Raw genomic sequence first — 27160 nt, 5'->3', positions numbered from 1 at the left:
ATTATTAGAGTGTGATTGCAGTAACAATTTGCTATTTTGTACAGTATTAAACAGACCCATTGTTCAATGGTATACTAGATGGCACATTAGTAAGACTAATAATTCCTTACGTATTTCCATAGAAATTTTCTTTCAGTTTCACTGCTGACAACAGCAAGGTCACCAAAGTTCTTTTTACAAAACTCCCTTGCTTTTTCCATTGGGACCAAATCCTTGCTGATAAAATACTGAGTGTCTTTGAAGATAATCCAACCATCATTTGTCAATTCGTGTTCTGAAAGGTTGTAAAGTATAGAGGTGAAGTATAATATAAGAGCAGCATATGTAGTTATCTACATTTTTAACAACTTTCTTGTGGCTAAAAATCTAAACGTTAAAAATGTTAACACTATAAACAATGTGTATACCCTTCCCCACTATAATGTGGAAGTAATGTTCACCACACACACCTATTGTTCTGTAACTGTTCTTTAGACATGCTGCGGTCGAGATTTGGTATGAAAACAAAATAAATCATTTAAAAATCTCCTCTTGCTCTACTATGTCTGAACAATCATTGCATAACAATAAGCGTTACATTCCTTCCTGACACTTTTTACACACCACTGCTAGCATCAAATGTGTGGCACCTATCATTGTAAAAATAATGCTGCTCATATTGCTGGTGTAAAGAATGATCTCCTGTCACTTTCCATCCTTCCTTCACTTCTCCTCAAGCCTTTGCTGAGCACTTTAAAGGCAAAGTGTGGATACTATAGTATCAATGATGAGATTCATTCTGTTCCTTTCACCCTCCTCTCTGCTTCTACATAAACCGCCTTCTTCCACTCTTGACTAATTTTCTCCTGTTACAGAGTTGGAAGTCTCTTAGCATATTTTCCTGATCACCCAGGCAGTGGGCACCTTTGGTTAATCCTGTCTCACTCTAGGTAAGACAGGAAATAGATTTTTGCAGGTAGGCCATATAAGGCCCCTCCCTCTACCTGCACCTGAGTCCTTTTCCTGTCCTCACAGCTAGGAGTAGGATTTTTTATTTTGTAAAGGGACTCACCTACTGCACCTCGTGCAGATATCCAGGGTCTCAGCCTCTCTGCTCTGAAGCTCCGATCGACACGCCCATGTGGTGGCAAGACGAGACCCCTTAGAGTCGGGGGAGCCCCAAGAACCAAGTACATCCGTGGGGTGGGGAGCAGCTGCAGCCGTGGGCGTGGAAGCTTACATGCAAGGAAGCCCCAGTACCAGACGAAAGGTAAAGAAATGGTGCGCAGAGGGGGAGCATAACAGCTGCAGCTGAGAGCCCGTGGAGGCCCAGACTCACCGCATTAGCGTCTGGAACGCTACGGTAAAGGAACCCCAGGAGCCCGCTACGTCGCGGAGGGGGGAGTAGCCATAGCTGCAAGCCGGAGAAAAGGCTCAAATTGGCCGCGCTAGCGTCGAGAACGCTGCGGTAGAGGGAACAGTGCACTTGGCCGCACGGGAGCGCGCGCATCACGTTCCGGCCGGCAGATGCGTGCACAGACACGCAGGCCATGCACGAGCACTTGATGACGTCACAGAAGCGATGGACACACTGTGTGTATGTGTGAGTGAGAGACTGCAGCATGGAACGCTCAGCAGGGAGAAGCCAAGTGCTGGAAATGGATTCGAAAATGGAGACACCCAAAAGTTCAGTTCCCAAGACTAGGTGAGTCTTTAGTTTTTAGTTCTACATGGGAAAGAGAGATGGTCTATATACATTAGGGTGTATGTTTAGTATTTATTTTGTTTTTATAAAATAGTTCGGCGGTTACCCTCCCAGAAGCAGAATCTTCAAAAGGGACGGGGGAATCCTTGCAACATAAAAGAAAGGTTGCTAAGAAAACTAAATGGTGCGCAGCTTGCGAGAAACCAGCCCTAATAGGGAAGAAATTATGTGAAGATTGTCTTAAGGCAGCTGCAGGGGATTCCAACGAACAAATGAGCACTTTCCTTGTATTGATGAAGGAGGCTGTTAAACAGAGTGTTGATGCGGCAGTTCAGCAAGCTGTTAACCCTACGCAGAAAAGATCTAGATCCAAACCAGTCTGGATAAGGGGAAAGGTTTTTCATCAGATGAGTCAGACATTGATTGTTTTCAAGTATCAGAGGGTGAAATGGATTCATCAGATCAAGATCTTCAGGAAGATGAATTTGATGTAGAAATGGTGTATCCACTCATCAAAGCCATGAGACAGGCATTGGAACTAGAAGACACTGAGGAGTTAACCCACAAGAAGGATAAACTTTTTGGGGCGAGACAAAGAAAGGGTAGAGTCTTTCCTATCCATCAAGTAATTAAGGACCTCATTCAGGTGGAGTTGGCGCGACAAGACGCCAGAGTATTTAAGCTAAAAAGGTTTGGGAAGATGTATCCATTCCCACAAGAGGAGGTAACATTTTGGGATGTCAGCCCAAAGGCGGATACTGCTATTTCCAGAATAGTAAAAAAGACCACAATCCCAATAGAGGAAGCTGCGTCATTGAAGGACGCTATGGATAGGAAGATGGATTACGTGTTGAAGAAAGCATACGTTACAGCAGGAACATCCTACAAACCTGCCATAGCAACTACGTCAGCAGCAAGGGCTATGCGAGTGTGGATTGCCAACATTGAAGAGGCAATAGACAAGGGTGTAAAAAATAAGTGCTATTCTTAAAGCACTGTCTGAAGTAAAGTGGGCGACAGATTACATAGCGGAGGCCTCATTGGATGCGGTAAAATTAGCAGCCAAATCTATGGCGCTAGCGGTATCAGCAAGGAGGGCTTTATGGCTCAGACAGTGGATGGCTGATACAGCATCAAAGAACAGCTTATGTGGATTACCATTTGAAGGTGAGTTCCTCTTCGGTAACAAACTGGATGCGATAATAACAAATGCATCAGGAGGTAAGAGCACTTTTTTACCTCAGGAAAACAGGGCCAGAAGATTCGGTTTCCAACAGGCTAATAGAAACTAGTATAAGGAAGCAAATGCATATATACCTGGCAGGTCATTTCCAAGACAAACAACATGGAGGGGTGGCCAGAACCGGCTTTTTCGTGGCGCCAGAGGAAGAGGATCATTCACAAAGAATAAGTCCACATGAAGGTCAGAGGGCCCAGCAGTTGCCAGTAGGAGGGCGACTGAAGCAGTTTTCTGCAACATGGGCCCAAACAATACAGGACAATTGGGTATTACAGACCATTCGTCAGGGGTACAGTATAGAATTCAGAGAGATGCCAAGAAGAAAAAAAATTGGGCCTAATAACATGGATACAGTAAGGAAAAAAGAAGGCAAATGAATTCGACTTTAAAGAATTTATTACAAGCAGAAGTAATAAAGAAGGTACCTCAGGAAGACAGAGGAAGTGGAATTTATTCCAGAATATTTCTAGTAAAGAAACCTACAGGGGATTACAGAGCAATCCTAGACCTAAGAAAGGTAAATTTATTCTTGAAAATAAGAAAATTCAAGATGGTGTAGTTGAACCTGATTAATGAAGAGGTACAACCAGGAGACTGGATGGTGCAATAGACTTAAAAGACGCTTATCTACATGTGCCCATAGCAAAGGGACACCAAAGATTCCTAAGGTTTGCAGTAAATCAAGATCATTATCAGTACACAGCACTGCCATTTGGTCTGGAGACTTCCCCAAGGATGTCTACAAAGGTTCTAGCTAGTGGCAAAAATGAGAAAAAGAGGGGTAGAAATATACCCATACCTCGATGACATCCTGGTAAAATCAAAAAGTCTGGAGAAACTACAACAAGACCAGAAGATGGTAATAACCTTCCTGGAACAGCACGGTGGGTTAATAAACAGAGACAAGAGCCATCTCATGCCCACTCAGCTGTTAAGATTTCTGGGGGTAGAATTCGATACAGCAAAAGGAGAAGTGAGACTACCAGACGCAAAGAGGCAAGACATAGCCATGCAAACATAGAAACTCAGGAAAGCTACCAGGACTTCAGCAGAAGAATGCATGAAGCTCCTAGGGAAATTCGCTTCAACATTAAGCGTCACAAAATGGGCAGCACTACATATGAGACCATTACAAAACAATTTTCTGCAACAATGGAATGGGAATCACAAAGACACAAGACAAAGAATCTTGTTACACCCACACACAAAACAGGAATTAAAGTGGTGGGAAGATACCCGAAACCTGGAAAAAGGACACACACTACAACCAGTGCAGTGGGTAAGAATTACAATAGATGCGAGCAACGCAGGTTGGGGTGCCCAGATGGGAGAAACATTGGTGCAAGGAACCTGGACAAACCAGGAAAAGCATCTTCCATCAAATCTGCTGGAACTAGAAGCAGTACAAAGGGCCCTAGAAGCTTTCCAAGACCATATAAGAGGTGGCTGTATAAAAATAGAATCAGACAACAGGTCAGTTGTCAAGTATATAGCCAAGCAAGGAGGAACCAGGAGCAGAAAGCGGATGAACCTCACAGCAGAAATCCTCTTTTGGGCAGAACGCCAGCCATACATATCCCAGGACTAGAAAATGTCACAGCAGACTTTCTAAGTCGGAACATCATACACCCAGGAGAATGGGCATTAGATCCACAGGTGTTTCAAGAACTTTTAGAGCGATGGAGTCAGCCAGACATAGATCTCACGGCGACACATCAGAACCGCAAGGTAAGGAACTACTGTGCCAGACAGTTTCATCCAAGCGCACAAGGTACAGATGCTCTCAGTTTCAAATGGGACTTCAAGTTGGCATACCTGTTCCCTCCAATTCCCCTAATTCCAAAAACAATCAGGAAAATCAGGGAAGACCAACAGAGGTGATATTCGTAGCACCATACTGGCCAAGAAGGCTTTGGTTCACACACTTGGTAAATATGGCAGTAGATACACCACGGCACATACCAGATCGCAAAGGGCTGATGCGACAGGGGCCAATATGTCATCCGAATGCCAAACAATGGGCCTTGACGGCATGGCGATTGAGCGGGAAACATTGAGACTGAAGGGTTGTTCAGACAAAACAATCCAGACCCTTTTACAAGCAAGGAAAGGTTCCACATCTAAAGTATACCATAGAATCTGGCTTTGCTTTCGCGATTGGTGTGGAAAATAAAAACAAAATTTCCTTTCACCTAGAGTTGTATTAATAGTGGAGTTCCTGCAAAAGGGATTTGAGAAAGGTCTCAGTCTTAGCTCATTGAAAGTACAGGTGTCTGCCTTGTTGGAAAGAAATCTGGCAATGGAAATGTTGATCATCAGGTTCTTGCAGGCAGTTAAAAGATTAAGGCCTCAAATCAAGAACAGGGTACATACATGGGACTTGTCCCTAGTATTGGATGTGCTAACAGCAGCTCCGTTTGAACTTATACAGGAGATAGGCTTAAAATGGTTATCATGGAAAATGGCGTTTTTGAAAGCAATCACCTCAGTAAGGAGAGTGGGAGAACTACAGGCTCTATCAGCCAAGGAACCATTCCTAGTCATACATCAAGACAAGGCAGTTCTCAGACAAGTACATCAATTCCTACCAAAGGTTGTATCACAGTTCCATATGAATCAAGAAATTGTGATTCCGTCATTCGGTCCAGAACCAAAGAATAAGAAAGACTACACAAATTACACGTGGTAAGATGTCTAAAAGTGTACATGGAAAGGATGCGAGATATCAGAAAGTCAGAAAGACTATTCATCATACCAGAGGAACCGAAGAAAGGTCAAGCAGCATCAAAGACAACAATTTCCCAGTGGATAGTGTCTTGTATTAAAAAAGCTTATTAAAGCAAAGGAAAAGATAAACCTTTGAACATTAAAGCTCATTCTACAAGGGCCATGTCTACTTCATTAAAGCCCAAGCTACACCAGGACAGATATGCAAAGCGGCAGTCTGGTCCTCATTCAATACATTCTTGAAATACTACAGACTCGACGTACAATCATCAGCTGACGCAAGGTTTGGTCGTAGAGTGTTAGAATCTGTAGTGAAATAAAGAGTATTAATAAAGGTCAAATTGATAAAGGCATTAACTGGTGGTGTTTATTCTGATGTATCTCTCCCTAAAATTTTCACTGCTTGGGTATGTCCCAAATGTGTCCACTGCCAGGGTGATCAGGAAAGATTTAAAACAACTTACCGTAATTTTCTTTTCCGGGAACCATGGCAGTGGGCACATAGTTACCCTCCCTGTGTATGTCTAATGCCTAACAGTTATATTTTTCAGCTATGGAAGAATCGTAAGACTAAGGTGCAGGTAGAGGGAGGGGCCTTATATGGCCTACCTGCAAAAGTCTATTTCCTGTCCTACCTAGAGTGAGAAGGGATTAATCAATGGTGCCCACTGCCATGGTTCCAGGAAAAGAAAATTACGGTAACTTGTTTTAAATTTTCTTCTTTCTCTTTCATATTTCTCCACCACATGCCCTCTCGATCCTATTCCTTTTCAGATATAATACTCCTGTCTTAGCCCCTAATCTCACCCATGTCTTCATTTCTTCCCTGTCCTCTGGCACTTTCCCTTCCTCGTTTAAGCATGTGGTGGTCACACTTATTCTCAAAAACACCCTAGACCCTATTTTCTATAGTAGGAACTGGCCTGTATTCCTCCAGCTTTTTGCCTCCAAACTGCTAGAATGTCTCGCATTCTCTCATATAATCAACTTTTTTAAATCCCATACCCTCTTGGACCCTTTACAATCTGGCTTTCGTACAGCTCATAACACAAGAGACTGTGCTTACTAAAGTAGCTAATGATCTACATGAAGCAAAACCCCATGGTCATTTTTCCCTACTAATCCTAATTGATCACTCTGCTGCCTTTGATTCTGTCGATCACTCTCTTCTCTTTCATATTCTAAAATCTCTTCATAGCTGTAACCTTGGTTCTCCTCATAGCTCACTCATCACACATTTTTGTTTTCTGTTACCAACATGTCTTTGTATTCATCTTCTGTTGACCTGTCTGTTGGTGTACCTCAGGGCTATGTTCTAGGACCTCTGTTTTTCCCTCTACACACCCTCACTTGGTGACCTCATCACTCTCTATGCAGATGATATGCAGATATGTCTATCCACCCCTAGCCTCACACCTGCAATCCAGACCGAAGTCTCTCATTGCCTCTCGGCTATTTCCTTGTGCAGGGGTCTCCAAACTCAGTCCTCAAGAGCCCCACATAGACCAGCTTTTATGGATATCCCTGTTTCAGCACAGGTGGCTCAATCAGTGGTTCAGTGCTTCACTGGGCCACTGATTTAGCCACCTGTGCTGAAACAGGGATACCCATAAACGCCGGCCTGTGTGCGGCTCTTGAGGACTGAGTTTGGAGACCATGTCCTTGTGGATGACAGTGCGCTGCCTTAAACTTAATATGTCTAAACTGAGCTCAAATTTCCCCTTAAACCTGGCCTAATATCCCCATTTTCTATCAAAGTAAATGGTACTATCATCTATTCTGTCACCAAAGCATGTTGTCTACAAGTGACATTTGACTCATCCCTTAACTTCTCCATTCACATTCATGGCATGGCTAAAATGTGTCACTTTTTCCTCTGTAATATTGATAATGTCTTTCCTTTCCTGTGTCACTCTACTGCTAAAAATGAATGCCCTTATCCTCTCCCATCTTGATTATTGTAAGATACAGCCAACAGGCCTCTCTGCATCACAATTTGTCATTTGTAATCTGTACGAAATTCTGCTGTTAGAATAATTTTATTGTATAGGTAGTTATGGGTAGAGTATCTCCTGCGTTCTACCCATAACTGTCTCCTCTCCACCACTTTCATCTCGACTGCTCTCTCGCCTTAAAACTTTTACCCTCACTGCACCGTACTTTTGGAACTCCCTTAAAGTCAGTATACGCCAAGCAACCCCTCCCCCCAACTTTAAGTCAAATCTTAAAACTCACCTCTTAAATGAAACATTTGATTAGCCTGGACATATGGCTATTGTCTCACATCCACAGTCGCTCCTATCAACCATTGTGGCAAAGCACTGCAATATACTGCACTTTTACTCCCTCACCTACTGTCTCTGTAACTCTCCCAACAAACCTCTTAGATTGTAATCTTTCCAGGGCAAGGATTTACTTTCTTATTGTCCTATTTTGCTGGTTATTTGCACTTATTGTATTATAATTTACTGTACTGTATTGTCTCTTTTGTGAAGCGCTGAGTACACTGTGGGCACTATATAAAAAAAGATATACATACATATGGTACTACTTCGTTTTCATGCATCTATCTCATTGCTGTCTCTTTAAAATGTAATGTTATGTTCTTTTATGAAATGTGTTGCTGATTTGGTTTATATATACATATAACACTACATGTGCTACACTTTTTATCTTCTGGCAAAGCAACATGTGAAATGCGCGTTGGATTTTGCAGACACCTGACTTTATTGCTGCCAACATGATGTCCCAAAATTTACTGTAAGATGGACTTTTAACATTATGATTTGACGGTTTTCTTTTTCGCCTCTATATTTACTATATTATTGTTTGTGCACATTTTTGCGCACATTTGTCCTGTGTCAGACCCTTTGAGCCTTGATCCATTACCTTGTTTTTATATATAGCAATTGTGTGCCCAATATGTTTGTTACAGCTGGTAATGTATGTATCTGAACATTACTAAAAATTTTGTTTTCATATTCTTCTCCGTGTCTAGCCTCCATATTAGAAATTGTTGTATGTGTGAAATAAAGAATAATTCTTAAACTGATTGCGGTACAAGTAAATATTACTTCCGGCTACAATGTGACACATTTGTATTTTCGGTTTGAATTTAGCAGTCAAATAGTTGTTGTTAACGGAAACAGTAAGCACAAAAACACATGCCTGGAAGTGGGGATTTTGTTGGTTCAGGCTTTAAAGCTGCACCTAAAAACAAAACAAAGTTATCCTCAGATTAAATCATTTCTTATAGTTTCATATAATCAGCAGATATATAGCACAAAACCCACTGGTCCATATTTGCTAAACAGTGCTATACCATGACCCATCTTCCAGTGCCAGTAGACTCCGTGTAGACCATTCAAGTGGTTGGGCCGTATGGGGTCATAGATTACTGCAAGGTATCTTAAGCACCACTTAGTAAATATGGGCTAGAGTCTCATTATCTGTATGCACATTCAACCTTTGCAAAAAGCCTATGTAGCACAATAACAGTACAGTTTGTGAGGGCTGGATAAGAAGGTGTCAGGAGAACTGAGATGGATCAATTTAAGCATTTGTTATCTTATCTCCCGGAGTATTGTCGTAGTTATAGTATGTCTAGTGAAAAAAGTCAAATCAAGAAGTGATGAAGTCATTCCAAATGGAATGGCATGGTTCAAGTGTCTAATATTTATGTTCGGGGGGTGGGGGGGGTAACAATTAAATATTTAATGTGTGCCTAATGCCACAGAAGGATGAGTCAAACAAGAGGTGGCTAAAAACATAATCGCCGCTACCAATATAACTAAAACGTAGGACTTCTGCCCATATCCTAAAAAAGACATACAATGTAGAAGGTTAATGGGGCTTATTCTAATAACTCTGAAGTTGTCATTTCCAAACTGCACAGTTTGGAATGTTCACAAGAAATGTGAGGGAAAATAGTATTCTCTATTGCAAGTTACTTCTAAACCACTTCTAAAAATAAGTGGCAAACTGCACTGTTTAACAGTCAATCCGCTCGGTTTGTACTTGCTTTAGTAGCAGAATGACCAGAGGTGGTGTTAATTCCATCCCCAGTCTAACTTATGGGTTTTTCTCTCTTAGCTAAACCGATATTTAAGGCTCTGGATGTAACTTTCAATAGCAATCGCGTCACACCTTGCAGATGCAGCGGGGGTTATTCGAACACTTCACGCGTTGTATACCTTGGAATACCCATGTCACGACGCGTGATTTCTTCCAACCTTACCGCCTTTAGACACGAGTGCAGGCGAGTGCAGAAAATGGCATTTTATTGATCTGGTTTTTAAACCCCTGAAATTGACACAGTAGCACAGTACTGTACACATTACAATTCATTCGTTTCATTGCACACAAAGAAACAGAATTCACTCAATTCAAACAAAGCAACCGCAATAAACCCGTGTGCCTGGGGCGAGTACAGCAGCGCACATGAAAACGGTTCCATGATTTGTTCGAATAACGGCCGCAGTATCTGTAGGTGGTGTTAAAATAAATTGCGTTTTTAGAAGTGGTTTGCATAACTGATCTGCGAGAATAGCAATTGTGCAGCAAAAAATGTGAGTCTAAGCCTTGTTTGACAAACCAATCGGATTGTCAGAGCAAAAGTGAAACCGGTTTTAAAAAAGCTGTTTAGACCCAGTTTGGACATGCAATAAGGGCTTAAAAAATAGCAAAGCATGCAAATCTGCTTTTAAAGTACCCTTTAGGCCTCGTTCAGGGTGCCAGAGACAGGAGTTGGAGGGAGGGCGTTCGGGAGGGAGGGCAGCAGTTTGCTGGTAGTTGTGTGTTCATCCCCAGCAGACTGTTTCAGGAGTTGAGGAGGGGGCAGGGAGGGGGCAGGGAGGGGGCGGGGCTACACACGGCAGGTTAGGGATCCAAGTTGCAGTCATGAAATCATTCTCAAGAATGATTTCATTGGCTGCCTAGGTCCCAGAGACGCTGCTGCAGCTTCAAAAAACGATTTTTTTCATTTATTGAAACTGTAGCCAGCGTCAACTCCTGGCTTCGGAGACAGGGCAGCTGCTACCCTGACAACCAGTATTCAATTTGAGTACTTTGTGTCCCACGGCAGCTCGCACTTCAGCACGCCCTCCCTCCGAAGCCTGCACCCTGAACGAGGCCTTAGAAAGGGCTTGTCACATTTCGAGCTACTATGTATCACTATCTCCCAGTGCCAAAAATGGGGCAAAGCTAGAACATCACAAGGCAACAAATTTATCCACGTAAAAAATTAAATTGTATACTGTACCACAGTATAAGACCTTGTTCTTTGATGAATGTGATGCAATATTTTTGCTCCAGTTTTGCAGCAGTGATACAGTATATCACCCCATAGTCTGCCCTTTTTTGTGTGGATTTTTTTGGTCAAATGTGGCTCAAATGACATTTCAATTGTTAATAGACAAAGTACTCAGCACTCCCATATTAAACGTGCTGCAGTATATTTAAATAATATAGTAAACTGACTTGGAATTTCATTTTTAAATACAAAGTTGCAGTGTTGGCCTCCTTGTGTCATAATAAATCTATACATCTGTGGGATGGAAGGGGAAGAGATTTTAACCATATATTTGTCAAAATAGTATTGGTGCTGTGCTATACCTGGGATAGTTTACAACTACTGTAAAGTCCATTAGATCATTTAAAATAGGATGAATTTAGGTAAACACTCAATGGCGATAGATATTTTAGCTAATTATTAAAATGTTGCCAGTGTCTAGGGGGGTGTCAATTTTTTCACATAGTGTTGTGCAGAACTGCAAACTACAGTATGTTAAAAAGAGTGGACACATATTGCATCACAGTTAAGAAGTACAGTAGGTGCTACCATACTGTAAGAACAAATATCACTTTTTACCAGATACAGTATATTCCAGTTTGCTTCGTGATTGTAATGTCTAGTACAGTTAGTTGCCTATTCAAAAATGATACTTTTGTTTCTTTCTTCCTCAGTCTTGCTAATAATACTTGCTTTTCTGTCACATGCTATCCATCTTTCACTCTTAATGTTATTCGTTTATTTGCCCTCTTCAACTTTTGTTATAACCACTGGAATTTTGGAGATAAGTATCTGTTCATTCTCCCTTACATAATGAAAATACCCTGTTTGTTCTTGCATCCTTTTTCCTTAAGTTTAAATGTACTCATTCTATAGTTATTACCCAATGGTAATCACTGCTAATTGTAATTTAAAAGCGCAGTCCCACTTTCCAATGCATGTTCAAGAAGCATTTCTGTCAGTTTTATAGAACAATTGTCTCCTGCTACTCTATTCACATATATTCTCCTAGATTTAATGTAATAATTTTACTGATGCCACCAGATGTCAGTATTGCAAATAAATTCATATCACACTCACTACCATAAACTTTAGCAGAGAAATAACATGACAAGACGAATACCTCTGACTAATAAGTGTAAAAATATAATTCTGTTTAAACCTCTTTTGTAAGTTACGTGCAGTGGCATAACTACATTTTTGGGGCCTCCATGTAAACATTTTTAAAATGCCTCCCCCACCCCCAAAATAAACAAATCTAGTTTTTACCAGGGCGGCCTTGGAAAGCTCCTTTCCTTTACACTACCGAGCTCTCACACACACTATCATACACTCCCTCTTCCCATCTATCCCACTCTCTCTTCACCATTTTTTTCACTCCTCACTGTACCTCCCTCTCTCTGTCTCTCTTTCATACCTCCTCCTCTCTCACTCAACCTCCTCTCTCCTCCACTCACTCCCCCCCCCATTCTCCCCTCCTCACACACTAAATCCCTCCTCAGACACACTCAATATCCCTCCCACTCTCCTCCTCCTCTCATTCAATTCCACCCTCCTCTCACACTCAATACTCCCCTCAAATACTCAATATTCACTCACCCACATTCAATCCTCCCACACACAAGGCCAATCCCCATCCCTTCACACACAGCCAATCCTCCCCCCCACTCACACATCCTCACCCCCCCCCAACCCCTAAGAATGAATTTGACCTGAGATGGTGTGGGGTGGGGGGGGGGGGTCGATAAGCCTGTTCTGGGTACAGTGGGAGGCGGAGCTAGCTGCAGAGAGTGTTGCTCAGCAGCTGGCCTGTTTGACTTCTGGGCGGAGATACAGGCAGGGGCAGGAGGATTTGCCCATGGAGGGGTGAGATGCCCGCCCCTGCAGCAAGCAGGGGCCGTAGCCAGGGCGGCCAACAGCGGGGGACAAAGGGCACTGGCGTCCCGAGCCCCGTGGGTCAGGGGGGCCCAGCGTCCCGGGCCCCCTGCACGGCCGGGCGCCAGTTAATTTAATCTCCCGATGCTGCGGGAGCAGCATCGGGAGACAGGTGCAGCAAGGCCGGCGGCAACTGCTGTCACCAGCCGCCGGGCCCCTCGCAGCACTGCCACCTCCTCCCGCCCGCCGCAGTCACCGGGCCATCACACTACCCCCCCTCCCCACCTCAGTCACTGGGCAGTCACGCTACCCCCTTCCCCACCGCCCCCCCATTGCCACCAGGCCGTCCCGACATCCCCTGTGTGTTGCTCTCTCTCTCCGTTTGTCGCTCTCTCTCTCTGTGTCACTCTCTCTCTCTCTCTGTATCGCTCTCTCTCTCTGTGTGTCGCTCTCTATCTTTGTGTGTGTTGCGCTCTTTCTCTGTGTGTGTGTGTGTGTCGCTCTCTCTCTGTGTGTCACTCTCTCTCTCATACTGTCTGTCTCACACTCTGGACCTGGATATCTTATTTACCCTATATATCTTAACTGCCCTATACGTACACCAAAATAACCTATACTGTACTGCTTTCTTTCAGATTTGACTCTCAAGTTTCACACGGGAGACATCGGAATCTACCCTAACCCAGAAGACAGGTAAGAAACACCTCCCCTCCAACATATAACATTGCTGGAATGAGGGTACCTGGACTGCGGATCAGGTAAGATCACACACATACACACGTAACAATTGTAGTATAATGTAATACAATAAATAAACGAATGTAAAAAACAAATGTTCTTACTAGGAATGTATTCAATTTATTTGTTTTTTAAAGCAGGCCTGGGGGTGGGGCTGGGGGCGGAGTTGAGGGCGCGACTAGAGCGGGTTGTGGGCGGGACTAGGTGGCGAGTAGATTTTTTTGTTCGGCGAGTAGATTTTTGGATGATTTGTCGAACACTGTGTATATATATATATATATATATATATATATATATATATATATATATATATATATATATGGTGGGGTTTTTGTATGCATTTGTTGGGGGAGGTTGTATATGCATTTTTGGTATATATCCATTTTTAATATAATATTTTATTAATTATATATTTTTATTAATTTTTTTATATTCAATTAACATTTAGTATTACCATAAATTTCTGGCATTTCATACAATAGCGCAGTCCTCTATTGTATATATTATATATATATATGGTGGGGTTTTTGTATGCATTTGTGGGGGGGAGGTTGTATATACTTGGGGGGTGGGGATTTTTTTAAAAAGTATTTGGGGGTGGGATGTTTTTTGCATTGGGTGGGAAGTTTTTGGTATATATCTTGTGGGGGGAATTGTGTGTGGGGGGGCGGAATGAGTGAGCATGGGGTAATTGACGGAGGGAGAGGAGAGCGGGTGAGTGAGGAAAAGGGGTGAGTAAGATTGAGAAGCAGGGGAGAGAAATACATGCGAGGCGGGAGAGTGAGATGGGGTGAGATGGAAGGGAGAGAAATACATGGGATGGGGGGGAAAGGGAGGGGGCTCGTGAGGTATGAAATGGGGGGGGGGTGGCGGGCAATACCGCCGACAGAGGGGGGGGGGCCTGCTTAAAATGTTTGTCCTGGGCCCCACGTTTTCTGTTGGCAGAACTGGCCGTAGCTGCCAGACATGAAAGTTTGGCCTGACCTCAGGCCGCCGCCGGGCCCAACTTCCAGCACCGGCAAGCTAGACCTCCCGTGCTCTCGGCCCCCTCTTCCCTGCATTGCGGTGTTTAGCGGGATGCTAGTTACGCCACTGGCTACTTGTAACCAGTAATTCATGCATGGTATTAGAATGTTTCCTCATACTTACAGTAATGAGCATTTTAACCAGACCTTTTATTAAAACATTATAGCGCAGAGAAAGAGTCAGAGTCACATTTAGTACACATTGAGTATCCATTGACTTGTATATCTCAATCGTTTATACAATATGTGGAAAGATACATATCAACACAACTGAGATACCTGGGAAATAACCTAATTTACATATGGAAACTACATTCAAATGAGTTAAATTAAAGATAAAGATACACGCTAATGCATGGGGTGGGCGACTCCAGTTCTCCAGGGGGAACAACAGGTCAGGTTTTTTTTTGACATCCTTGCTTCAGCACAGGTGACTTAATCAATGGCTCAGTCTTTCAATGCACCACTGATAGAGCTACCTGTGCTTATGCAGGGATATCCTGAAAACCTGGCCTGGCTGGAGTTGGCCGCCTCTGCATTACGGGACAACAAGTTATTTAACAGAGATCTGTGGCTCTGCTTCGCAGAGTTTGGTGCTTTGAGCAAAACAAGAGATCCAAAATGGAAAACTGTATGACACAACTCCTGTTTCACCAGCCCGTGTTTATCAGGGGCGTCCTTTCACATTATTATTAGCGTGATAAGCATGCAGACAATTTGCTATGACTGTATGGGAAATCACTGTTATATCAATCAGAGTAACAGTCAGGAAATTGAACCAGCTTTCCATGAATTTCTGTTGCCTTTATTGCATTACAATTCCCTGTACTGTATTGTCTCTGTGAAGCGCAGAGTGCACTGTGGGCACTATATAAATAAAGATATACATAGTCATACCTTTTCTCAGTTCACAAATCCATTCCGTGGACGTGTCACAATGCCTGTCATTCCATGTCATGGATGGATCAGTATTTAGCTCGCCACAAAGTTCTACTCCTTGGTAATTGTTGGGTTCTCCATATGCCCAGCTTTCATAGGACTTCTACCACAAAAACATAGGTGAGATCTAAATTAATCGGAAGTATTGTTTAATTATCACCGCCATGTAATTGATACAATTTTTACAAATAGTACAGTAAATAAAATAAAAAAACACTTCTGAGAACATTTACATGTCTCAGACAGGTCACCAACCCTTCTTTCCCCATTATCTCTTAGCAAACAGTGCTTCCACTGCAGCCAGGGATTCTGGGTAATGACATGCACCGATGCAAACGAGCACAGATCACTCTTTCCTTCTCATCCATTTTAACAGGGAACACTGTCTTGTTATGCCTACAAATTGTACAATTCTGCCCTATCCTCTTCTCTTTATCTACGTGCCCCTCTTTCGCTCTGCTCTAACTCCAGATCCTGGCTAAACGCCTATGGAGGAAATCTCACACTCACAGTTTTCTTTCACTACAAATTTGTCCTATCCTGTTTCAACTCTGCTCTCTCTCAGGCTAAACAAATCTACAGTACTTTTCTTCACTAATCAACACGCACAAGTCTAACCCATGCCAACTCTCCTCTGTCTTTGATTCTCTACTCAGACCACCGTCTGTTACCTGTTTTTCTTCCCCAATTTCACCTCAGGACTTAGCTGACTATTTCAAGACAAATGTGGGTTCCATTCATCAATACATCCCCTCTGTATTCTGCTCATACTCTACATCAGTGAGTTTCAACCCTGTTTTGGTTAGGGAACCCCAGAATTCGATTGTGAAATTCTTGGGAGCCCCAACCTTTGCCCCCGTCTCCTCCATATCTCACCTCCTCTTTGCCCCTGTCTCTTGTGTCTCTCCCCTCTCACACTCTCCTCCTGATGCTCCCTCTCCCCCTCTGTATCTAAAGCCCTCTCTCGCCTAAAACTTTTCTCACTCACTGCCCTGCACCTCTAGAATACCCTTCCCCTCAATATTCGACTAGTACCCACCCTCTCCACCTTTAAGACCCATCTTCAAACACACATCTTTAACGAAGCATATGTGTAGCTCCGCTGGCTGATACTATACATCCCATGCATCGACCTTGACCCCTTTCAGACGCACTTACCATAACACCCTCCTACTGTCTCCGTAAGTTCTTCTTACTGACCACTTAAATTGTAAGCTCTTCGGGGCAGGGACGGCGTTTGGTAATGTTACTTTTATGTACGTTTATGTCTCAAGCGTTTATTGCCATTTGGTGTTATATTATTTTGTCATGTGTATTACTGCTGTGAAGTGCCATGTACATGGATAGCGCTATATAAATAAAGATATACATACATAGATATACATAGATCTCTAGCAGCAATTCTAGCCTAAAACGGTCTTTCGCTAATATTGTGCAACACTATAAATGTTTATCAATAGAATAAATAAAGCAGTGTAAAAGCCATTAAATGGGGTCTATCAGAACATGACCATTTTGTTCCTCCACGCGGATCTTGATCTTGATAGGATATTTATAAAAAATCTTGATAAAGGTCTATGGGAATAACTGAAACTTGGAAGTTCTAATAAATCCCTTTTTGTAACAAGTTTAATATACTACACTACATTTTGTTAAGTTATACATTTAGTGGTAGCATCAAGCTTTCATAAAGTGTAGCTGAAAACAGTTTTTAACAAAAACTATTTCCTGTAACATCATCAAATATAAGAAAGCCCCAATACTACATCCAGTATGACAAATTATTTAGTTAATTTGTAATACTGGATGTAGCATTGGAGCTTTCTTGTGTATTGTTACATACTGTACATCAGGTCACTATCCCAGTAGCACTTCAATTGAAATAAACAAATATATATACACACAATACAGACGCAAGCCTGCTATATATATATATATATATATATATATATATATATATATATATATATATATATATATATATATATATATATAGCAGAATAAATGAGTTCTTCAGTATTAGGTGATACCTTTTTTATTGGACTAACAATTTATGTCGTAGGACAGGAGTTCTCCTCTCTTCTTCAGGTCAAGCAATACTGATATACAAAGGATTCTATGGCTAAAACAGTGTAGAGAAACAAACAAAAAAAAAACAGATATGTACTCTACACTGTTTTAGCCATAGAATCCTTTGTATATCAGTATTGCTTGACCTGAAGAAGAGAGGAGAACTCTTGAAAGCTTGTCCTATGACATAAATTGTTAGTCCAATAAAAAAGGTATCACCTAATACTGAAGAACTAATTTATTCTGCACTATCACAACTGGACTAACACGGCTATTTTCTGCTTTATATATATATATATATATATATATGTAGCCCTCTTGTCTGCTGATCTAGAGCGACTACTAGTGCCGCATGTACCTGCTGGCTCAGCGAGATCTGAGCCTCCGCTTACTGGGAGCCTGGGGCAATATTAGAGTCTTGGCAGCGCCTCCACTTACCCAGGATCCCCAGTAAGTGAGATTCCCCTAGGTAAGAATAATAATAACACACTTCAACTTTGTAACCATTTACTAATACGTAATTGCATAACCTTAGTTTATACCTATTATGAGCAACACACACATAATCCCATATATATGTAGCTGACATGCAATAATATACACATGTGACTCGGCCACTCTCCTAAAGAGTAATGTCACTTCCAACCACCGCGTGCACCCCACACGTGTCCAATGTATATATATGCGCAGTCCCTTGGTCACTCAACCCCGTGTCCCCAATAGGCCCTCCCCAAGGCGGGATCAGCGCCTGATGGTACCGGTGTTGGTGCACTTATTAAATACCTTCCGACTACTCCAGCAACTGGCAACAGACTTCAAAAAGGATCCGTCGATCCAACGCAGTCTCTCACGAGTTGGTGATGTCCAGCAGCTTGAGCCCAAACCACTGTTCACACACCGCAGCTCCGCGAACACTGTGTCGCTATCTGCTACTACAGTTAGGGAATATGTGTCTCACTCTATAGGGCGTCCCTGCAGCACCACAAGCTTATGGTGACTCAGGTTCTGCACTGGGGCCTGAGGGGAAATCTGACCTACGCAGGTGGGTCACTGACCCCCTGCACACACACAACCTTTCCCCTTGCTCCTCTGGTGCCCTCTGGCTAGTGTGGTCTCTCCCCCACGCTTCCCTTTCCTGCCTGCCAGCAATCCCTGCACTCCTATTTGTTCCCTGGTGTCAGGTGGCTCTGCTGAGGCTCATGGGGATTGTAGTTAACTGCAGAGCCTCCTGGTGATTGGCCTCCGGACACTTTACCTGCACCCCCACAGGAATGCACCCTGCAGCGGAGGTACAGAGGGGAAAACATAACACTCCTACATATACTGTATATAGCAGGCTTGCTTCTGTGTTGTGAATATATATATATATATATATATACACACAACACAGAATATATATTGTAGTAGTGATGTACCTGGTATAAAAAAACACCGGGTAGGTTTGGAGGACAGCAGCTGGTGGCGCTGTGAGAGGAGGAGGACGGCATCCTGCAGAGAAGGATGACAGCGGCTGGCAGAGGGAGAGAAGGACGGCATCCTGCAGCAAAGGACAGCAGCCAGCGGCGGAGGGAGAGGAGGATCATGTGAGAGGTGCAGGAGCATCACAGGAGGAGGGCCGGGGAGGAGCGCACTATATCTGTGGCAGACACAGGAAGTCAGAGAAGACTTTTGAGTCAGACCACTGGGGTACACTCTTCCCTGGCCATCCTCCTGTGCCACTCCTGCTCCGCTCACATGGTCCTCTTCTCCCACTGCCACCGGCTGCCGTTCTCCTCTCCCTCCGCCACCGACTGCTGTCCTTCTCTTCTTCTGCCATGCTCCTGCCTTTCTCCATCCTGTTCTCCCACCGTCCCGGAGGATGGGGGGTGATTGAGGAGGACCACCGAGAAAGCAGAACAGGATGGAAATATCCGACGCTGGCTTTAAGCGCTCTGGGATGGGTCCGGGTAATTTCCGAGTAGCTTAAATATGGCCGGGTATGCCGGGTACAAGGTAGTTTTCTTGTATATCCCTACATCGTAGTGTGTTTAGCGTTTGAGCTAGCTAAGACTGTGTATGTCCATCATCAAATGCAAGAAATGACATCAAGTATCTTACGCAGTATATAGATCTGTTAGCTGGATACTGTAGTTTTGTGTTTCCGCAGACAATTAAAAAATAACAATGGAGAATCATATACCAAGATCAAAAATAATATATGTATATAATAATATATATATATATATATATATATATATAAATAAAATAAAGTATGATATAACTTATGTGCAAGAGGCAACATTGCCACTCTTTTGTGAATGAAAAGGACAACACAGAGATGACAGTAGTGTTACACCATGATATGTCTAATCTGACTTTCGGCATTTCCATATAAAAGCTTCATTTATAGCGAATTGTTTAAATAGGAAACAAGCAAGAATATCCAAAAAAGAAAAACATTTAAATGTAATATTTGCTTGAAAACAACATACTGTAGTTTAAAGACACAGTTGAAAACCAATTGAAAAATAAATTACTCACTGGTGAACCATCAGACCATGTAAATCCTTCATCAGGGTCAATCTTTATTAGCCCTATCCAGAAATCTTGATAATAAACACCCCGTTGCCTTACAAGAAAAAATAAAAGAGAAGAGATGTATAGAGGTTTGCTATACATTAAAAGCATACAAATTAAATGAATGTACTGTTCATACTGACTTATCAAGTAAATTACACAGTATACAGATCTGTTAGCTGGATACTAACTGTTACATACGTCTATAATTTATGTTATCTTTAACTGTTCGTGCAATGTCTTTATAAATAATGTATAATCCTCTTCACCTAATGTAACCATGTATTTGTAACCATGTATCTGTCATCATAACTCTGTGCCCAGGACATACTGTACTTTAAAACGAGAGGTAACTCTCAATATGTTATTTCCTGGTAAAACATTTTATAAATAAATAAATAATAAAGTAGTACGTACGTTTCATTGTTAAGATTTAGAAAGCTTAAATCTTTGTTCTCTTTATTACAATTCAGACAATCCAAGAGGAGCATATATGGGGAAAAAGGAAACAAAACAGTGCAAATTTAAGTGCAGACGTTGAGACTAAGTGATAGCTGAATGATGAAATCTTGGCTCCAATGGTCTCTCTACTCACAAGATATTAGTGGTATATGCGCAATTGGCAGATAGGGCTGCCACCCCAAGTGGATGCTGTATAATGTGGGATACAATAGGGAGGCAGGTGTTATTAAAAAAATCCTCCATAAACATTGGGACATCCTAAAAAATGACCCTATTTTGGGGCCAGCAATTCCAGATAGACCCAACATCATATATAAAAAAGCTAACAATCTAAAAAACATACTCGCACCCAGTGCGTTGAGGAGTAACAACAAACAATGTATGGATAAAAGTTGGCTTTATACTAAAGGGTTTTTTGGGTGTAAGAAATGCACAGCTTGTCGGCACAAATCATCTGAACAAACTCAGTTTGTATCTAACATCACAGGCGAATGTTTCAATATAGAAAGTTTCATGACCTGCAGGACAGACCATGTAGTTTATCTTCTGGAATGTTCCTGCAGGTTACAGTATGTAGGAAAAACTATTAGGCCTGTGCGGACGAGAATACTAGAACACCTAAGTGGGATTCACAGAAAACTTCAGAATCATAGCATCCCAAAACATTTTTCAGAATGTCATGCTGGTGAACCGACAAGCTTGCAGTTCAAAGAAATAGAGCATGTATTACCACATTGGAGGGGTGGAGATAGAGGATCAGAATTGCTTAGGAGAGAAGCGTTCTGGATCCACCGTCTAAAAACTATGACACCAAAGGGTTTAAATGCTGAAATCGATCTGGACACCCTTCCTTGTTTAAATATATAACTAATGATGCTCTTCTTTCTTTTTTTATTCTCTTTGGTGTTCCATCTGCCTTATCTGTGTTGTTTCAGCTTTCAACACCATGCAATACACATTGGTTGTGAATAGATAATGTTTGCATAATCTCCCATGATAGGGTATTAAACCCAATGAATGATTATACCAAATAGATTGTATTCCAGTGATCCTTATGTTTTTTTCACATTGCGATAAGTATGATAGTATGTTTTTAATTTTGTAATGCATTGTTCATCTGCGGATTATGACGTGATGTAAATGAAATGTCATTCTCCACTCATTTTTTATAATTTTTTTATCTTTTTTTATTTATTAACACTAATAGTCAATTGATATTCATATATAGGTGAAGTCCCCTTAAGATATCTGCATTGGCAGAAAATATAAGAACTAGCTAACAAAACTAGCAGCTTCCTTATTTCTTTAATATATAGTTGAACCATCCAAGCACACATATTCACCTCATGTTGGTGTCCAGTGGATTGTGCTGTATACTATGGCTGTAATATGAACCCCATAATATAATTATATAAGCCACTCTCTTTCCCAAAAAAGCTGACTGATCTCAGCTGCAAGTATTATCTCCACCATTTCACTTTGCAGTATAACCTCTGCCTACTTACCTGATTATAATACACCTAATTAGCCAGACTCTCCCGTAGGTGAGATTTCCTCATACATTAATGATATATACACTAACTATTCCTTAAATCTATGAGAATGATGTTTCATAATGAAATAAATAATGTTAAAGGATTTTATGATGTGTCAACACTGTAATTAAGTTCCAAATATATGTATATGATTATAAACCATAGCGCTGAGATAATTGTTTAGATTGATTGTTTAATTAGACCAGAGAGGGTATATACAGTAGAGGCAACGTTTATTCTAACATTTGCCGTAAACTAGCCGGGTTACATTCTGGGTATGTGCTGGGTATGTTCTGAGCTAGTTTGAGGCACGTTTAAGGCATTTCTGCATTGACTAATAGGATTAACACAGCAGGGATCCCTGGCATTCCAATTCAGTTTAAATGGGACTGCCAGGGACCCCCGCTGTTAATCTGATAGGCCATTAATCAATGCAGAAATGCTGGGGCTAGTTTAAGGAAAGTTTAAGGCATGTATTCAGAATGTACCTGGGTGTTTCCTGGTTTTTTTGGGGAATTGCCACTGGTTTTTGTTCGAATAAGAGTTGCCTCTACTGTATAGACATCTATTAACCCCACAACTCACACACTCCTGACGAAGCCATACACAGCTTTCAAGGGCGGGATCCGTAGCTGCACCGTCCACTGAGCAGTGACGTCACACGCACCGGAGGAGACACAGAGTTTGGAATCCCAAGTTTCAGACGAAGGAGATCCAGAGCCAGAGAGGAGGCGGTGAGAGCGGCGGAGTACCCACTTGATTCACTTTTAATGTGATAAATGCGATTTTAATAATAGCACATTGTAAGTGCACATTTTATATGTCTAAATATTTTTTATAAAGTTTATTACAAGACAGATCGCGCTATGTAGTGCTGTTTTTCTCCTCCATATATATCATTGCCACACTGATGAGACGAGCCTGGAGGGAATCCCACATTATACAGCATCCACTTGGGGTGACAGCCCTATCTGCCAATTGCGCATATACCACTAATATCTTGTGAGTAGAGAGACCATTGGAGCCAAGATTTCATCATTCAGCCATCACTTAGTCTCAACGTCTGCACTTAAATTTGCACTGTTTTGTTTCCTTTTTCCCCATATATGCTCCTCCTGGATTGTCTGAACTATATCATTCTACTTGGGACCCCGGAAACAGGTTCCACCAGAGGGTTTGAGCAGGGATATATTATTTGAGCACTTATTATATATTGTATATTGCACTATTAACTTGCACTGATTGACACTTATATTTTAAGTTGTTAGCGCCTTTTATTCACTATTATTCACAATACACTCTTTATTACAATTACATTTTCCAAAACAAAAAGGAAAGAAAGGAAGAAATAAAGAAATTGGAGCAAATTGCATTAACTTTTTTTTTTTCTACTGACTTGATATTTCATTGTGGAATTTTCTATTGTGATGAAAACAAATATTGCAGACTATTAAAATAGTTACTTTTGTGATTTTCTGCAAACTTTTCCATGGCTCCGCAATGATCACTGTAACTTTATCATTGTTGCTTTATTACTGTGTTGTTTACTCATATACAGACCCAAAAGCTGTTTGTATTGTAAATTCCATTATATTCTCTATTGTTGTTTTTGAATTTAGGATTTGGGTCCTAAACATCAATCTCCAATAGACATTATTTGAACCCCCAAAAAAACATTAATGCATGACAGCTGATAGCTTTCCCTTGGACTGCGCCTGAGTGAAACAAGCCTTATTACGTTGTTGGAAGTTTAATGTACAGTGAATACAGATGTAATTAACCAATGTTATTACAACACGTGGTGTGTTACGGTGGATGAAATAGCGTGAGAGCCCTGCCCCCACAATAGCCGTTTCTCCTGCTGGTATGTCCTGCTGCAGCCCTCCACGGGTTGCAATAACGTTGGCTACATATGTGCTAGTGTTTCTTACCTATTTAATTTTTTTTAATTGTCCATGGCTACTGATAATGCGACTGTATAGCGGACCTTTCTTTGCTCGGGGACCCTCCAGCAGGGATGGGGAGAGATGGGCAAATTCTTCACGGGAGTTTGCACATTTGGTAAATTTGGGGCATTCAGAACTGGTGAAAAAGTTGCAAACATAAAACACCAACTGTGAATACCTTACGGAGGATTTTCATACCAACTTTTCCAAACACAAAATGGTTGCCAAGCATTGGAGATTTTTGGTGTTTTATAGTAAATTCTGGTGACATTTTTGCAAATATCAGAAGCAAATTTTGCTGAAACATTGCCCCAAATTTACAAAACAGACTTGGCCGAGTCACACATGTCTAGGATAGGAGGCAGAAAGATGTTTTATATGTGTAACTCTTGCTGCCTGGCTCCTGAGGAGTTTACATTGGTGTGCAGTATTTGATTACTCAGCATAGTTTATTTACTTCAACTCAGGGTGCTGGATTCAAGCTCCTGGGCGGTGTGATAGCAAGGGTGAAAATGATGGGTGTAGTAGAACTATGGGGCCTATGCAGAGAGCAGCGAATTTTAAAATTGGCGAATTTATTAAAAAGTAGCTTTTTTGGAGAGTTTTAATCTCCATATGCAGAAAAGTGCGAATTCTGCTATGTTTAACATGGATGCGTGTGGCGAGTTTAAATTGGCGAGATGCGCGCTTCAGAAATGTGTTAAAACAAATTCGCGCCTTTTTTTTTCCCTTTGCAATGGCCGCGAGCGGCAGTTTTTTTTGGCGAGGCAAAACGGAGACAATCGCGCCATTTTATTGGCGCGAACAGCCGCTAGATGCCGTTCGCGCCTCTCTGCATACGGATATTTTTAAAACTGGCGAGATTGAGGTTCTCGCCAGCCGCGAGGCGAGTTTTACAAATAGAAAAGAAAAATTGGCGCGTTTTTCGGAACTCGCCATTTTCTGCTGCTTTCTGCGCGATTTTCTCCAAAAAATGGCGAATTTAGAAATAGCGCTGCTCTCTGCATAGGCCCCAATGTCTTTATTCAGGCACACACATACTTGACATACTGTAGTTGTATATTGATTGACATACTCTTGGTTACTGTGTAGAATCCTCCCGAAGGGGGTGTTTGCGCTGCACAGCCAAAATAAAGGACTTGCTGACGGCTGATGATTGGATTATAGAAAAACTTTATTGCACAAGGTGCAAGCAGATCCTCTTGACGCGTTTCTGCCTGGTAGGCCTTTGTCAAAAGAGTGATCTGCCTGCATAAAAACTCTTGGTTACTCATTGACACAGTGCTTCCATAGGTGTCCACTCTTAGCACTCCTAAAGGGGTGTGTGTATACTTGACTGTGTTACTTGTATTGGACCGGGCCCCCCTTTGTACTAACGTCCATTATACCCTAAGTCTACTGTGGGACTTTACGGGGAACTTGGCCGGTTCTGTGCAGGTAACAACTATACCACATTCCTGATTGGGAACTGTCATTTCCGTACTGGTTGAGGAGAAAACATAGGTGGATCTGCCTGTAGAGCTGATCCGCTGACACCTGGAAGCCCTCTGCATATGGGCCGCTGTGGCATGTCTGTCTCCCCCATCTGTGGTACCTGCATGTTTCTGTTGGCCATCTAACTGGTATCCTTACTATAAGGGCACTGTCCATATCTACCAATCTAAGTTCTTTCAAAACTAAAGCTATCTCACATTTGAATCTGGTCTGTAACTTATATACACCTATAATATATATTATTTTTAACTGTGCATGCAATGTCTTGTACATAATGTACTGTATAACCCTTTTCACTAATTGTAACTATGTATTTGTAATCATGTATGTGTCATTATAACTGTGCCCAGGACATACTTCAAAACGAGAGGTAACTCTCAATGTATTACTTCCTGGTAATTTTCTCAAACATCCAGGGGGAGCATATGGGGAAAGAAATAAAAATTTAAGTGCAGACGTTTCTATAAAGTAGAATGATATAGTCTTGGCTCGTATAAATATATTACTCACAAGATGTATGAGTTAATCAGGCAATTGGCAAATTGGGTTGCCACCCATCTGTATCTGGACCCCCCTTGTTTAAGATACCGTCAGCAGGATGATGTATATATAATAGAGAGAGAACTACATAGTGCGATCAAAAAGGTACAACTTTATAATTTAAAAAAACGGGTCAATAAAATGCGCACTTACAATGTGCCAGTAAAAATCATGCATGTATCTCACAAATGGAGAAAATAGAAGCTCCCCGAACTGCTCACCGCCTCCCTCGGGTGTTTGGCTGGCTTTCTCTCACGGATCTGTGTGCCGATTCAGAGCCTCCCTCACGGCGCCCGTCCAGGAAGATGACGTCACGGCTGCAGAGTTGGTCAGCTACGGGTCGCGTTTGAGTCCAAAATTGGTACACTCTACGCGTTTCGCCCAGCTTGCTGTAGCTGTTGTCGGCTTCGTCAGGAGTGTGTAAAGGTTGGGTGCAGTTGATACTTATATACCCTATATACATGCTAATCTATTCAATTATACAATTAAACAATTGAACAACCTGATCTAAGACTATTATTATGGGAGTAAACTTGGAACTTACAAGTAATATAATCAATTGCTACGCATATGTTAATGTGTAAGTACAGATGACAATACATAAATGGAGCAACCAGAGAACAGACATTATGACCTTGTGATGTTTCAAGGTGCATATATATATAAAGTTACAATGATATCCCAACTTGGGCAATATGAAATGTCATTAGACAATTAATGTTTTGAATGGCATATATTTGGATTATCTTCCTTTCTATAATCCTCAAGGCGCAACACATATAAAAATAGATTGGGGAGATGGAGTTTGCGGGGTAAACTCTGTGCTCAGTATAAGACTGTTCACAACATTTTATAATAGTTTTTTCTTACTTCTTCAATGGGTCTTTTATTTCCAATAGTTCTAGCAATAATGTTCAAATTGCAAACAATGGGTCTATCAGAATAGTATTGTTATGAGTTAATATATATGTGCAGTCTTTGGTGGGGTGCAATCTTCTGCACTAACATATATCTGGGAGCTAGTTTGTCATGAAGATAT

General features: G+C 41.7%; 1 protein-coding gene across 1 annotated transcript in view; it reads right to left on the bottom strand.

Annotated features, from left to right (window-relative positions):
- The window catches only part of MRC1 (mannose receptor C-type 1), a 138083-nt gene that overhangs the window by 40237 nt on the left and 70686 nt on the right, over positions 1 to 27160 (bottom strand). The window contains exons 14-17 of the mRNA XM_075587513.1: positions 20109 to 20196; positions 15477 to 15621; positions 8827 to 8861; positions 111 to 281 (exon numbers count right to left, since the gene is read on the bottom strand). Coding sequence (XP_075443628.1) covers positions 111 to 281; positions 8827 to 8861; positions 15477 to 15621; positions 20109 to 20196 — 439 coding nt within the window. The remainder of the gene's footprint in view (positions 1 to 110; positions 282 to 8826; positions 8862 to 15476; positions 15622 to 20108; positions 20197 to 27160) is intronic.

Source organism: Ascaphus truei, chromosome 2, assembly GCF_040206685.1.
Source record: "Ascaphus truei isolate aAscTru1 chromosome 2, aAscTru1.hap1, whole genome shotgun sequence".
Taxonomy (NCBI): Eukaryota; Metazoa; Chordata; class Amphibia; order Anura; family Ascaphidae; genus Ascaphus; species Ascaphus truei.
The sequence above is the reverse complement of the archived record's forward strand: the minus strand, read 5'-3'. Positions and strand labels throughout refer to the sequence as shown.